Source organism: Stegodyphus dumicola, chromosome 4 (genome assembly GCF_044657685.1).
Source record: "Stegodyphus dumicola isolate Sdum_Otavi_A_Nest chromosome 4, ASM4465768v1".
Classification (NCBI taxonomy): domain Eukaryota; kingdom Metazoa; phylum Arthropoda; class Arachnida; order Araneae; family Eresidae; genus Stegodyphus; species Stegodyphus dumicola.
Window position 1 is genome coordinate 222608259 of NC_140771.1, and position 16049 is coordinate 222624307.

At 31.1% G+C, this 16049-nt stretch overlaps 1 protein-coding gene across 1 annotated transcript in view; it reads left to right on the top strand.

Annotated features, from left to right (window-relative positions):
• The window catches only part of LOC118192581 (transmembrane protein 62-like), a 98376-nt gene that overhangs the window by 11916 nt on the left and 70411 nt on the right, over positions 1-16049 (top strand). The window contains exons 2-5 of the mRNA XM_035363578.2: positions 568-679; positions 5263-5400; positions 6354-6399; positions 13947-14094. Coding sequence (XP_035219469.1) covers positions 568-679; positions 5263-5400; positions 6354-6399; positions 13947-14094 — 444 coding nt within the window. The remainder of the gene's footprint in view (positions 1-567; positions 680-5262; positions 5401-6353; positions 6400-13946; positions 14095-16049) is intronic.

A 16049-nucleotide genomic window follows, 5' to 3' on the forward strand; every position in this document is an offset into this window, starting at 1 on the left:
CTATGGGTGTTTTCGTGGTTTTTCCCATGTGTAACATATATACAAGCCAGTTTCCCTTAGAAAGTCCTCCACGAGGCATCCCTACCTTTAGGCAGATAGCCCTCATGCACTTTGCCATAATTTAATAATCCAATCAAGACCAGTGCTTGAAATGAGGATGGTTGTAAGTTGTTTGTGAACAGAGAAAATGAAACTAGGGTTACTTATTCTTCAGATTAGGATTTTTTGCTTAACTTTCATTGGGAAAAAAGCAAAAATTTGTTAAACTGAAATATCTGTTAAATCTTCATTTGTTGAGTTGCAATTCTCTTATATATAAAAAATAATTTGTTGTTGAATTGATGTACTTTTATGCAAATTATAGGTATTATATTTATCATTCAAATAGAGCAAAGTGCCGGTTACAAAATTCTTAGAAATTAAAGTAAATTAAATGGGAAATATTAAATCTGAAATTTTATTACTATGAATTATAAATGTTATAAATTTTCAAGCATTATTAATATTTTATACGTAGTTTATGCAATTATCTTCATGTTAATTTATTATCATTTTTCTAAATTTCAGATATCTGATCTTCATTTAAGTATTTTTCAAGATCAAAGTCGTGGCTCTGATTTGAAGAAATTTTGTACTGAAACTGTGTCTGTAATACAACCTTCAGTTGTTCTTGCAACAGGTTTTTTGACTTCATTATTAACTTAATTATATGTATTAAATGTACAACTTAATGATAGAATATATATTTTAATTTTTATTTGAAATTTGCTTCTATTGAAGTTATAGAAGGTTAAAGAAATTACTAGTGTAATTTGGTTATATACATGCTAGGCCACGAAAAAAAACATATATAACTGAATCAGCTTCTGGTATTTCTTTCGTTTATTTGATATATAACAGAGGTGGCCAGACTTCATGACAGAAGCTGAATGTTAGAATTCGAGAAAGTTCAAAAAACGCAAGTCTGTATTTATATGATTTTAAAAGTTCTTAAAGGTTTCATCGGAAAAGAATCATTTGAAGTAGATTAATGGAAATTTCACATTAATGTATGTTATACAGTCAAAAGTCTTTAATCCGGACTCGTCGGGACTTCGGCGATTCCGGATTATCGATTTTTCCGGATTATAGATCATCAGTTTAAATCTGGTAAGATGGCATGCAGAAATTATAAAATTAAAAATATGAAACCGTAATTTATAAAATAATGAGCAATTATGATCTAAAGGGTATCAAAATTTACCAAAAAAGAAGCCTAATATTTATTTGTTTACTTTATTAAACATTTCTTTCAACGTGCGGATGCGTAAAGCATACCTTACGCATAGCCGAAATTAGAAAATTGCAACCAGAAAACTATTTGATTTGTATTCGTGATATTTATAATGACGAGGAATTTGATTTAAATCATATCAAAGACGGAGTACACCGAAATTAAATACTACATTTAGTAAGGAATTATAAGCCGAATAAAATAAAAACATCTGCCCTGAAGATAACGATAGTGTTGACAAATCAACTTCCAGTTCATTGCGCGCCGCGACGCCCCCCCCCCCCCCGCTCAGAGCAGCGTGAAATTGATAAACAGATTTCGGAATGGTTAGATAAACAAAGAATATGCCTTTATCCATTTTTTGTAGCAATTCGTTTTTTGTTTGATGGACATCGAAACATACTTTTGTTTTCTAGATCCTTTGGGAGCTCCAGCATCGGAAATTCTATTTGACATAATCGAAAGTTCAAGCTTACTTTTAGAAAATTGCTCTTACAGTCTGCAAAAAATAATAAGCCGGATCCAATTCGAAGATTAAAGAACAACGCAATCATCAACATTAATTGAAATAGATAATTAGATAATTTTAGCTTATACCGTTATATATTAAACGCGCACGCGAAAACGTATTCTGCACTTGCGCAGACGCATATGCGCAGTGGTAAATGTCTTGTGCGCACGAGTAAAACGCCTATGCGCATGCGTCAATGCGGCGCATGCGCAGAAAGATTTTAGCTTTGAGGTCCGGATTATAGATCATTCCGGATTATGGGTGTCCGAATTAACGACTTTTGACTGTAATGTAATTGTATACTGTGTTGCAAAAAAATATGTGCGCCCAGAAAGAACTGAGCCGTAACTACAAAATTCAGCAGTAGTGTAGTGTTCAAGTAGGTAAAAAAATTATTAAAAACTGGGATGTCAAAAGCATTTAATTTATGAGTAGTAGTACAAAGAATGTGAAAATCATTGACTGGTAAAGCCATCCCTGGCAGCTATACAAGCCAATATTTGGTTGGGCATGGAGTCTATTAAGTTGCCAGTTATCTCAATCTGTGTTAGATTGTGTCACAAATGGAGCAGCTGGTCACAAGTTTGGATGTTCATGGCTGAATTTGCTTGCCCAACATGTCCCAAACATATTTGATAGGTGTTATGTCTGGAGACCTGGCAGGCTAGTTGAGGACATTAACACATTGAAGACATTGTTAGGAAAGTTGTGCTGTAATGTGGCTGAGTGTTGTTCTGCTGGACAACTTACTAGCATAGGCAGTGCGATCAGTTGCAAAATGTTGTCATAATGTACCTGCGAGCAGTCAGAGTACCTTGCAGCTAATGGTGAATGGATGCCCCAGCTGATCACTTCCTAGACTGTCATACCCTGTGTTCTGCTGTGTGTCACGTGGTAACATATGGTACATTGGACTGCTTATCTCTCCTCTAAACATGTGTGCATCGGTCATCAGCATTGAGAGAAAAGAGTGATCCATCTCTGAAGATCACATTTCTTTAATTGCATACTGTCCAGCTTGAGCAAGAGCAGCACCATGCAAGATGACAAAGCTTATGGTGGAGTGTCAGTGGCAAGTGTCTTAATGGATGTGAAGATCTGAGCCCAACAGTGCCTAATCATCTGCCATCGTATCCCTGGATCCCTGTACATCAGCAAATGGTGTTGAATTTATGATAGCGTAACTGTGGGTGCAGACATGTCAGCTCTTCTAATTGCGCTATCGTCTCTTACATTGGTGCACTGGGTACGTCCCAAGCCCCTGTGGCGCCTGCTATGCCTTCGCTGAGCGACTGGTTCCAACAACTGACAACAACCATACTGCTTCAATCAATATATCGGCTGATCCGGCTGTTTGACCAATCAACCTCTTTTAGCCCTATGATGCAACCTCTCTCAAAGTTTTGCTTCACAATGCCATTAAGTATGTATCAGAGGCATCTTTCATTACAATGTCCTGTATACAAACTGTCAGTGTGACTAAATGCTCGCCACTCACTGCACCTGCCCTTTTACATTTTACCAGCTGCTGACTCCAGACATGCATTGTGTTGTTGCACAATGCTGATTGGTGCTGCAAGTTTAATCATTTATACAACTTGCCAAACCCCATTTGCATGCCCCGTTTCATAGTTGTGGCCTAAATTTTTTCTGCATATATATATCTTTTTGCTAATAGAGTGTATAATTCTTATTCTTCCCACTTTATATTCAGGAAATTATGTTTCTACAGTACATAAATTTGAAACTATTGTAAGCTGCAACTTGTTCTATTTTTTTTTTAGTATCTAAAAGTCAAAATCAATTCAGGTATTTTCGAGTTTTACAGTTTCTGTATTAGACATTGTTTTTGAAGCTGATATTTTAAAATCTGTTGGTATTAGGTCAATTGAAAGGAGGGATGGAACATATTCGATCACTCTCATTAAAGTCTTGATTCTATGCAACTGCCCTGTTGCTGATCGACAAAGGAAAACTTTCATGCTTCCGACATCTCTTTCCACCTTTTGATTTTATATCAGTGAGTAGAGAAATCAAAACAACAGTCAATTCAATAATACAAATACAAAAAATTTACAATTAAATGAAAAACATTAATAAATACACTAAAGTAGTATTTACTAAGGAGTAGATAGAATTATACATCTTAAACATTTTCTTACCAAATTGGGGTATGATGTTCAAATTGCAGTAACTAAGAGAATTAAACTTCTGTAAAACTGCTGAAAAAGACAAAAAATTGGTATATTAATTAAAAATATGTAACAGATTTTAGAGTTTTGTATCTGGACTTTGTTTGATAGTTTCTATCATTGTCATACTCAGTGGTAGAGCTTTTCTGTTTATAGTCAAGTCAGTTAAAAAGATCAGTCTGTTGAGTTTGAGGGGGGTTAAACAAGTTTCACAGGTCTTTAAGTTCATTTGTTGCAGTTTTTATTTAAACAAAAGGTACTTCATGACCTTTTTCCAAGATATATTTCTGTAACATGACCAACTGGCATAGATATTCTTCTCTCGTTGCTGTTGCCAACAAATACCAAATCTTTTTGTTATTTATTACCAAATCGTTTTGTTATTTGTTTACTATTATTGATTAAGCAAACAAAATATTTGCATTTCTGAATTAAATTGACATCATCTGTGTAATATTACAGTAAAATGCAATGCTTTTTTTGTAATACAGTAAAATCTTGCTATAATCAATTTCAAACAAGTAAAGCAATAAACCGCTACACCTGATCTGATAACAAAAGTGGATTTTCTATGTAAAAAACTTTGTAAATCATTATAAATCAGTTAAAAAAAAAAAAAAAAAAAAAAAAAAAAAAAACCTTGCATCTATCAAAAGAAATGACAACAGCTCCATTAAAAAAGAAATCATCTTGCAGTTATTAAATTTGTTTTCATTCTTATTTAGTTCAACCATGCATTAATAATTAGATATGACATATTACTTAGATTAAAGCAGTGGTTCAGATCTCCTCAAAATACATATGTAAAATTATGAATAATCATTTTCTGTATAAATGTATAAAAACATTAGAAATGGATAACAAAAAATATTAGTGAATTTACCTTTGATTTAATATTCTACTGGAGTGATGATTTTTTAGAACATATATGTTCAAATTTAAGTCCAAATGAAATATTTCTCATTAAAAAAAGTTAATTACATAAAATAGTTTTTATTTTATTTTTTATATTAAAAGTGGGTTACTTTGTTTATAATTATTGTGTGGAAAATTGATTTTTGCCCATAAAAAAACACCTTTTTATTTTGTCATTTATCGAGTTTCTTTTGATGCATATTGTCTGTTTATTAATTGCTTCAACAAAATTTTTTAAACATATTCAGGGCATTTCCTTTCAAATGCATCAGAATACGTATTATAACATTTATTTATACTAATGAATTATTTAAAGTTTTCTAATTTATTATTTCTACAAAAAATTCTCAAATATTAAAAAAAAATTTCAGGCGATTTAGTTGATGCAAGGACTCATGATATGTTAGGTTCACGTCAGTATATTGAAGAATGGCGAATGTATCAACAAACTTTATATGAAACTGGTGTAACTGTTAATACTACATGGCTGGATATTAGAGGCAATCATGGTGAGTAAATTATTCATTTTTATCACTTTCATCAGGCTTTAGCAATTTTAGTTTTTTATTTATTATTATTATTTTGTGTGTGAGAGAGAGAATGAAATCAGAGTGAACATTAGTATAATTTTGTTAAAAGTAATAAATAGAGGATTCTGTTTTCGTATTTAGGGATGAATTTTGGTATTACAGGGCACTAACAGAATAGCAAGACTGACTGTCATATTTGACTTTTTGCCTTTAGTACTTTTTGCCAGTTTAGTAACTCTCAGAATGTTTATCACTGTAGATTAATATTCAGCCATCTTTGAAAACATATATGGGCTTTACTTGCAGATCACTCATTTTTGACTGAATTTATTGCGAATTCTTTGCTGCACTAGTTTTCGTTTCAGTGGTTAACGTAGTTGTAATGAGCATTGAATCCATCTGCAATTATCAAAACTAAAAGCTTGCACAGTAGAGCCAAAGGTGCGTACTAAGCTAATCAAATCCCCAGTAGCTAATTAAAAAAAATTTTTTTAATATAATAAAGTAGATCTTATATTCCAAACCATTTGCCTTATACAACCTTTTTATTTGAAAAATGTGTGCAACTTTATTTTCTTTTCATTTATGTAAAGTATTATACTTCTCTTAAATTCTGCAATTTATGTAGCTGCAATTATACATCCACATAGTATATGCTTACATGATGCATTATCAAATCCATTTGTAAAATGTATGAATATTGCTTTATTTCTTTATAGTTTACTTTTTGAAACATTTATAACATTATGTAATTGAGGTAGGATTTGCTAGTTATTTTTTGGATTTACCATTTCTGAAATATAATGAGTGTAATTTTTATAAAATAAAAATATACATTGCATATTGTGCTTTTCCTCATTTCCTGAAAATTTGAAATTGACTTTTTATTGATTATCCCATAAATATTATTTTTTATGTAATTTTATTTTCAGATAATTTTAATGTCCTGTCTTTGGATGATAAAAATGATCTTTTTAGGTATGTGCTATTTAATTTGTAAATTTATTTGAGTACGTGATTAAATTATATTTTAACTGCTGAATGAGAATGTCATTAGTTTAGAAGGTACTCTTTGATTATATGCACCCTTGCTAAAAGTTGTGAAAAAGTATTCATGAGATAAAGCAACATGTCACAAACATAGTTATGTGGCAGCTTAAGAAGTGGCCAAAAAGTATTTATGTGGCAACTCAGTTATGTGCATAGCAGATATCTGTTTTGATCAGTGCACAGAGTGGAAGTTCTATGGAGTCAAGTTTGTTTATCAATTGAAAATAGATTGCTGTGTAGGGGATAGGAACAGCAAAAAAAGACTGATATCTTAAAAAATCATTCTTTTTTGTGCATAGGTATGTTTTATTTTTGATGCATGTTGCCTTTTAATTTTATCAATTGATTGCTGTTATATGGGATTTTTTAGCAAGCTGCATTTTTGGAAAGGATTGTTGCCTTTTGCACATTAACTTGGCAAAAAATTACTTGTGAGCAAGTTCACAAATGCTTTCCAAAGTCAATGACTTCTAATACTTTCGAAATAGCTTTAGTTTTTTGGTAAGGAGTGCAGATAATCAAGAAGTACCATTCAGAAAATGCATTCCTACTTGTAAAATTTGCTGCACCATGAATCAATCAAGCAAATAAACTGAAACTTACTGGAAATACAAAGCAGGGTATGATATGCAAATGATTAAATATCTGATTGTTAATGCATGTATAGGCTAAGCAGTTATATTAGATCTGTTATTTTAGATGTATAAATAGAATTCTGTAATGGAATGTTAAAAATAGTGTTTGGTTGTCTGCCAGCAGTAGTCACTGTGCCTCATTGAAGATAAAGAGCCCAGTATACATAAGTTGCATTGTTTGAATGGTAGTAAATGATCAAATTGGCAGAAGGATAATTTTTTGTCATAAAATTGTAGCTTATGAAGCATCTTTGCCTATAATGCATGTAAAAATGCAGTAGGCTGAAGCAGTGTTATTCCTAGGATTTTTTTGGAGGAGTAAAAATACTCCTTGACTTTTTTAGGAGTGAAATATGCAAATAGGATAAACTACATATACAGAGACAAATTTTCTATTTAAAAAAAAAAAAAAAAAAAAAAAAAAAAACTTTTTTAATGGACAAAATGAAATAGAAAAAAATGAGGATGCTATTTTGGTTTTTGACAATTATAGCATATATTAAGTATTAGTAGAAAATATTAAACATTATAAATAAAAGAATTTATTTTACATTAAACATTCTAAATGAAATATTTATTTAATATTACAAATTTAATATCCTTTTCCTTTGATTTTTCCACAGTGTTACAGCTGATTTTCTTACAATATTAAAACTCTTTCAAAATTAAAGATACCAAAAACATTTATTCTTGGTTACATTAAAATTTTAATATCCTTTTCCTTTGATTTTTCCACAATGTTACAGCTGATTTTCTTACAATATCAAAACTCTTTCAAAATTAAAGTTACCAAAAACATTTATTCTTGGTTACATTACAATTTTTATCTCTTTTTTCCCTAATTTCCTTACAATATCACAATTCTTTCAAAATTTAAGTCACAAAAAACATTTTTCCTTGGTTACATTACAATTCTAATCTTTTCCTCTGATTTTTCCACAAGGTTACTGCTCTTTCAAAATTAAAATCATAAAAAACATTTCCCCTTTGTTCTTTGAAATCCGGGCCTTGTTCAGATATTCTCGCTAGACTTTCCAGTTGTTTCTCCCTCAGTCTATTTCTCCTATTTGATTTGATCCTATTTTGAGTAGAAAATCCTCTTTCACAAACAGCCGTTGACAAAGGTATAGTTATAGCTATTTGTGCCAGGGTTGTAAATCCTGAATATAAGAGTTCACCATCTAAACATGATGAAAATAACAAATTGGCAAACTGTTTAAATTTGAATTCTCTGTAGTGTGCATAAAAACACTCTACTTCAAGGTGCTCATGCTTTAACTCTTCTGCTGAAACACCCAAAACTGAAGTAGAATCTGGCCTATAATAATGTTTAATAACATTATCTAGGGACTCTTGAACTCTAGGGATATCTTGAACTCGATAATACCCATTATTAAGAGCAGACTCTAAAAATTCCTTTAGATGAGTGCCATGACCTTCTTCCTTTTTCATTTCCTGCATGCAATTAATAGTTGATTCTAGACTGTTAACCAACACGGAAAAGTCCACATCATTGCTCCGAAAAATTCTACCGATTATGTTCATAATCAGTAACACATCTCTCAAAAATGACAAGGTGGCTGGCTGCAAATGAAAATTGTGAGCATTGTTTAAGTAGTCCTGAGCCCTTGTCTATAGGATTGCTTGCTTTTGAGCTATGCAGTGATAGTGCAACAAACCAAGTATCATATCCTGAAAATTTTTGCCAAGTCCGTTATTTTTTCCCATCATAACAGCAGCACCATCTGTTGAAAGGCCAACAAAGGTACTTTTTTTTCGGTGAAAAACTTTATTATTATTTCTTTCAGTGCATCTGCATTGCATTGACCCGATAGTTTTAAATTTGCCCAAAGACTGTTCTGACTTTCATTGTTTTTCAAATATTTCACATATATAATTAATTTATAGTCAACTGAAATATCTGTTGACTCATCTATCATTAAAGAAATATAGGGGTTTTGGGAAACATCCTCATCAAAATTTGATTCTAATACTTTCGAAATAGCTTTAGTTATGTCTGTAACTCAATTTTGAGATAAATTCAAGTGAGTCTCTTTCACAGTCTCATTTCCATAGGATTTCATAAGCATCATTAAAGGCTTAAATTTTGTTAAAAGAAGTTCTTTTTTTCCAATAGTGTAAACAGTTTTGAACACTGCCAAATCGCCATCTGTTGCTGTCGATTTTTTTCTTTTCGATGATATTTTCAAGGGCTTTAGCATCTTTCTTGGCATCTAAAAAAAGCCTGTGTTCTGTAGTTTTTTTTGTGGCGAGACTGAGTACTTCTTTGGAACATGATGAACCCATCACACCCACACCATTCTTCGTATTGTCAGATTGACATGTTTTACAAAACATTTTATTTTCCTTTTTATCGAGGAGGACCAAAGGAAATTCTTTAAGCCACTTACTTAAAAACTTATCATGTTTAGAAGTAGTTTCTTCTGGTTGTTCATCAATCTTTGGTTTCTTAGCTGATGGTTCTGAGGTGGTTCACACTTGGCTTGACGGCTTTTTTATAAAAATCGCCTTGATGGATTTAGAACTCATATTTAAATTAATTTTTCTCCTGGAATAATTGCTTTGGTCTCAAGGGGACCATCCTATTGAATTAAATAGTTTTAAAAAATTAGTTAGTTAGAAAAAAAAATATTTTTGATTTGCTTCTCCTAAAAGCTGATCATTTGTAGAATCGTTTCATTTTGCAGACTGTATGGAATTTCTTAAATTAAAATTTTCTTCATATGCAATCTTAATTTCGCTTAAAATATTAATTTTTATATGAAAGGAATTTATTTTATAAGTGCGAATACAAATTACAATCGTTTTAAGAGCGACATTTAGTTAAAATTAGTAATGAGTTTGGTGATCTCACGCCATTAAATTAAAACAATAATAATAACAAATATTATACTTGTCTCCTACAGAATATTTCAAAAAAACAAGAGTATTTACAGCAGGGTTTGCACAATCCGAAAAAGTACTTATTTTTGCCCCCAAATCGGTAAAAATCTCAAAATTTATGCAAAATACTGATTTTTGAATTGATAGATGTCAGCTAAATATCGATTTTTGCATGGGGTGACTCTTAGACGAATTAATTTCATATAACCAGGTTAAGTCCTGATTTGGCCACTAGAAGATCGCAAGGAGATGTCTATTTATCACAGTTGCCAAGAATCGATGCGATTCCAATTTTTGCACTGAAAAACGTGATGAAATTGTTGTTTTTTTAACAAAAAGATAGCAATAAAACACCCAGATTTACGCTGTAAGACTAGTGAAGATCATGATTTTTTAAAAAGAAGATTGGAATTAAAATTTTATTTTTGTACTTTTTTCCTGACTAGTGCAGAATAATGAAAAAATTAAAAATGCTAACACTATAAGCATAAAAATAATTTGAAGGCATAATAAAAATCATGCTAGAAAAATTTTTAAAAAATTAATGACCTTTATGTATGCTTTTACTTTGCCTTTAATTTCCTGAAAAGAGTGGAAAAGATTTTTCCAGCTCATAATGTGAAATTTCACCGAGCCAAACCAATTTGTGTGTCGATAACCTATTCTACTATTCTAATGGCCATCCAATAATATGGAATGTGTGATGAAATCAGAGCTCATAAATATACAATGAAACTTCAATTTCATTAGTCAGCTTCTTTCTTCTGCCCTCTGGCCATGATCGCTGAGTCAGCACGGCACCACGCAGTGCCACGCCTATATTCTTTGTTGTGGAGAAGTCGGGTGAAAATGTCTTGGTGGTGTTTTGAGTAGAAAAAAATATTATTTGTTGATTTCGGTGGGGAGCTATGCATTTAAGCTAAACCTTTGTTAAAAATTAAATGCATGAAAATACGTCTAGCTAGTTTTTTAAAGTGTATTTCTGATTTTCAATGCGTGAAATATGCTCTTAGTGGTGTTAAAAATATCTCTGGGATGAAGAGAACAAGAGGGACAAATCACAAAACTGGCATTAGATTATGAAAGGTTATTGTTATTTTGGAATGACTGATGCCTCATCCTTATGACAGTGCCTTCATCTCAGCAGTTGATGCAAGATTGGAGCATTGCGGCACGTGTGCTAGTCTCATCATCAATAGTTCACCAGCAAATGCCACACTATAGATGACATGCATGCTTTCCTCTATGCAGGGTCCTCTTGATGCTAAATCATTGATGTCTGTGGTGACAGTGGGCTCATCAGTACAGCCACTAGCACTCTAATTGGCATCAGATTAGCTTTTCCAATGAATCCCACTTCGATGTGGAGAATGACAATGGTCAAATATGCATTAGATGTTATAGGGTTGAATGCCATTTTCTAAAGTGCAATATTTTATGCCATGGTGAGGGTTTGCAAAGTGTGATGGCCAGGGTGCCATTGGGTGTGGTAGGTGATCTCCTATCTTAAGAATTGAAGGTACTGTCACCAGCAACCCCTTCCTTTGAAAGGTTATGGAGCCAGAAGTCATTCCTTTCATTTAGTGCATTCCTTTAGGTGTATTTTAAGAGGACAATATTTGTCTATGAACTGCTAGAAATGTTCAAGACTTCTCAGCATTTTAGATACTGCTCCTTCCTTGGCCTGCCCATTTATCATACATGTTGTCTATTTATATGTATGAGTTTTTGTGGGATGCGATTCACTCCCACAAAATAGTCCACTCCACTTATCTCATAGCTAATACAAATCAATTTGGGGCTAAAATAAGCTATATGGAGTGTTATTCCTCAGGCACTTGTTCATAACCTGTTTGATTTAGTGCTATGAACAGTATGAGCTTTTATTGCAGTACATGCCATCCACCAGATGCTAATTTTTTTATGTTTAATGTACATGTATCTCTTTGTAAATTTAATCAAATAGTAAATAAAGATTATGTGAAAGTATTATTATTTTTCCTTTGAAAAAGGGTCTTTTTTTAAAAATGTTTATGCTTCTATTCTCCATATGCTAATAGATAAATCAAAACTTATTTAATTTATCTAATTTCTAATGTAAGGAAACTCACATTATGCATAATATAAAATTAAATGCCATCTTGTTTTCAGGAGTAAAATTTCAGGAAATGTATGTTAAGAAATGGCAATAAGAAAACCTGGCCTGTGATCTTTTTCATTGAAAGGGGAGTTAAATGTTTTTCATGGTCCATTATATTTGAATATAATATGTATTCATTTTGCTGTGCTCAAGATTTCCCTTTATACTATCACACACATTCACAGTGGTGTTGAATAGGCCAAGACGAGATGATTTGGTCCTCTTTTATTTTATTATCCAGGTCTAGGTTTTGAACGGTTCATATATGCACACTGTTTTTCTGTTTTTAGCGAGTCTTTCATTCCTATTTTAGTGAAAGAGATAGAAATGCATAGTAATGTATAATGTTATTGTTTTAATAGTAATAATGTTTTTAATTTAATTTTTAGATGGATATAAAATTATATATATGACTCTGGTATTCACTGTTCAGTGGGTTGTCTGTTGTGCATTATTCTCAAATATTTTCATGTTAAAGGATACATAGGAAAGTTCCATTTTTGTTACTCTTAAGAATAATAGTGGTCTTGTAAACAATATTAAAATACTTTGTATTTGAAAATCACTTTCTTCAAATGACTGTTTGCTGTATTTACATTTGTTAGAAGCTTAAGGAACATCGACTGTAATAATATCACTTATTGGCAGTAGTTATAATATTATTGGGATCTTTTCTGTTAAGGATAGATGCATCAACCCTATTTTCTACAGAAAAATTATATATGGCAACATTGCCTTTTGACTACCCTTTAGTAAAATGTGCTGTTTTAATCTGTTACAAATGTGTTCTTATTTTCAAAGTAAGTATTGTCAATAAAAAGTTTTTAGAGCATTTCATTCTGTTTCATTCTTTGTTTATTGAAGTAATTAACCTGAAAGATATATTTAGGTTTAGAAAAAATTTGCCTCAGTCGAAATGAGCTGATGACAAAAGTATATTTTCTTCCTGGAAGTATTAAATTAGTACACATATCTTTCTCATGAAAATTGTTGTGAGAAAATGTGATATGATGATTTAATACATTTTTATGTTCTGATTGGGACAGTTTTTATCATTAGTTAAAATTCATAGAACACTTGAATTCATGGGAATGATCATTAATGTCAATTAGAGTCCAAGATAATTAACTGCGCAAAACAACATTTTATTAACAAAATTCAACATGTTTTATTTAATTTCCACATACAGTAGTGGCCATGAAAATCTTATCAAATATTTTACTTTTGCTCATTCTACAAATTTCAAGCATCAAAATATTTTTATATTTTTCTCAGCTTGCAGCAAGGGCACCACCTATTTGCCAAAGGCAGAATATTGGGTGTGTGTTGTCTGTAGCACAAATATTTAAACGTTGAAATTTCCTTCTCTGTCATTGGCTTCTTGATTTTATTATGTGTTTTGAATATAAGTTATTTGCAGAGTTTGTTAGTGGAAATGTCAAGAGTTTTGGTTATTTACTCAACATCACATGCGTGACGTGTCATAAAAAAAGGAGGGAGAGCATTGCTTTTAAAAACACTTATAATTAGAAATGGCTTTGCACGATGGATAATGCCTGTAAGTTATAGGTACAATAAAGACAGAAATATAGTAGTATGTACCTGTACAAATTTGACTTGTGAAGCATGTGAAATATACTAAATTTTGGATAAATGATCAATGGATTTATCAAAATGTCCATGGACTGAGTACATGATGAAATGTTTGTGTTCTAAATGCATTGTGGTAATACAGAATTAAAGAAAATATATGAGTGCAAGTATTATGGACATTTTAATTTCTGGAATGTTTTTAGGAAATTCTCTGCCCAAGGTAATAAGTATAGAAGATCATACAGTTATACACTGCATCATGACACTGAAGTCTATGATTTTATTGGAATTGATGCATGTATGAATCCTGGACCAAAGCGACCTTTTAATTTTCTGGGAGTTATTCAAAAGGTATCATGCAACCTGCTTTTGATGCTTATCTTGTACTTTTTCTTGTATCTTTAAATGATAATATAATATATTTACTAAACTTATAATAATAAATTTTGTACAGAATAATATTTAATAATGCTATTATGCTGTAGTATGCTATTTACAGGATTATGAAAAGGAGAGAAAAAAAATTTTGTATTTTCTCTCAAAGCTCAATTTTCCAGCTGTTAAGAAATTAAGTTGTGACAACATATCTTAGAAAATTCATACTTAATCAGGGTTCGTACAGTCCTTAAAAGTCCTTAGATTTTTTGGAATCGGTTTTTGGTTCTTAAAAGTCCATAATTTTGGCCAAAATCAGCAGATGGTCCTTAATCATCTGAAATTTCTGTCTGTTTTTACGACTGCCATTTTGAGTGTGAATTAGCATTTTGGAGGAATATTTTTGACGATTCACTGACGTATCTTTTGAATGGGTTCATGGGTTATAATTTGTTTCTGTTTCTAATATAAGAGTGATGGGATAGTTGAGGTTCTAAGTAAGAAGTGAAACATAAGCATAGCAAAATTCGTTTTTTTTTTTTTTTTTCTAATAAAAAGGCTTTAAACAATTTTTCGCTTTTTGGGATGTAAATGGTTCTAAATTTGGCGACTTATCAACATTTTGGTGATTTTAAGATCAGCTTCTATAGAAAATTTTTAATTCCGAGATCTGAGAATTTTTCGACGTTTTTTTTTAAAACATCGCAACGTTGAGAAATTTTATTAAAATGATGGCAATATATTGAAATTATATTTAAAAAATAATTAAAAAAACATTTTTATTTTTCCGATGTCATATTATAAAGTTTCATTTTGGCAACTTATACAATATTTTGAATCTCAAAAATAAACAAGGTATAATTATTTACAAAACAGCTCTTAGCAAAAGCAAAATTAGCTATGTAATTAATTAAAAATGTCTTTTTAATTTTTTCATAGTAAGAGTTTTTTCTATGTAATTGTCTTGTAGTATTTATAATTCTTAGAATATGCATCAGTTTTTATCTATAAAATTAATTTTACACTTTTTCCCTCCCTTTTTTTTTTCCAAACTATTTCTGGCCTTTTGCTATTACACAATTAGTAGGGATAATTTTTTTTAGAATTTTAGCATTTTTGATGTTTTCCATGCTTGTGTCTAGTGATTCGAGAAATTGCAGCTTGGAAAGTTTAGAAAGATTTGAAGACAAGATTTATAGACCCACGATTCTAGAAGATTTGAGAAATATGTGACAAAATGAAAAATCTCTCCATGGTATCAACACATAATTGATGTATTTTACAGAAAGTTTGCAATGAATTTCTTCATTTTTATGAGAACGTCTGGAAGAACAATGAAAACATAATATTTGAATGTTTTACTTCTGATACTAGAATCTTAACATGTTTATCTTCCCTTTATTTTCTCTATGTTTCACTAGACACAAGCATGGAAAATATCAAAAATGCTTGTAACCTTATCACATTGGCAGGCATTATAGAAATGGATTTTTTTATTAATAAAGAAATTGAAAACTTACAATTTAAAAGATTAATGTAATATGTCTTAATGCACAATACTCATAGCTGGCACTAGGCATTTTCCCACTTGATGCAATCTCTGTGAATCCTAAATTCTGTTGCCTAGTGCCTTTCTAAATGCATCCAATGCCAGCTCTAAATTCTAAAAGTTTTGCCATTTATAGATTTTGTTGTTCGGTGTGTCATTCAATTCTAAAAATTCTGCCACATCAGCTCTAACTGGCCTTTACCATATATATTTCATATTTCTTCTGAATATTCTTATTACTAGAGAAATAAAATGAGTTGCTTTTTCTATACATTCTAAATGCATTTAGTGTTTTTTAGAATAACAGAAATCCTTAATTAAATCCAAAAATTCTAAAATGAAAAGGAAACGTGTTGAAGAAAGAAACTAAACCCATAAAGAA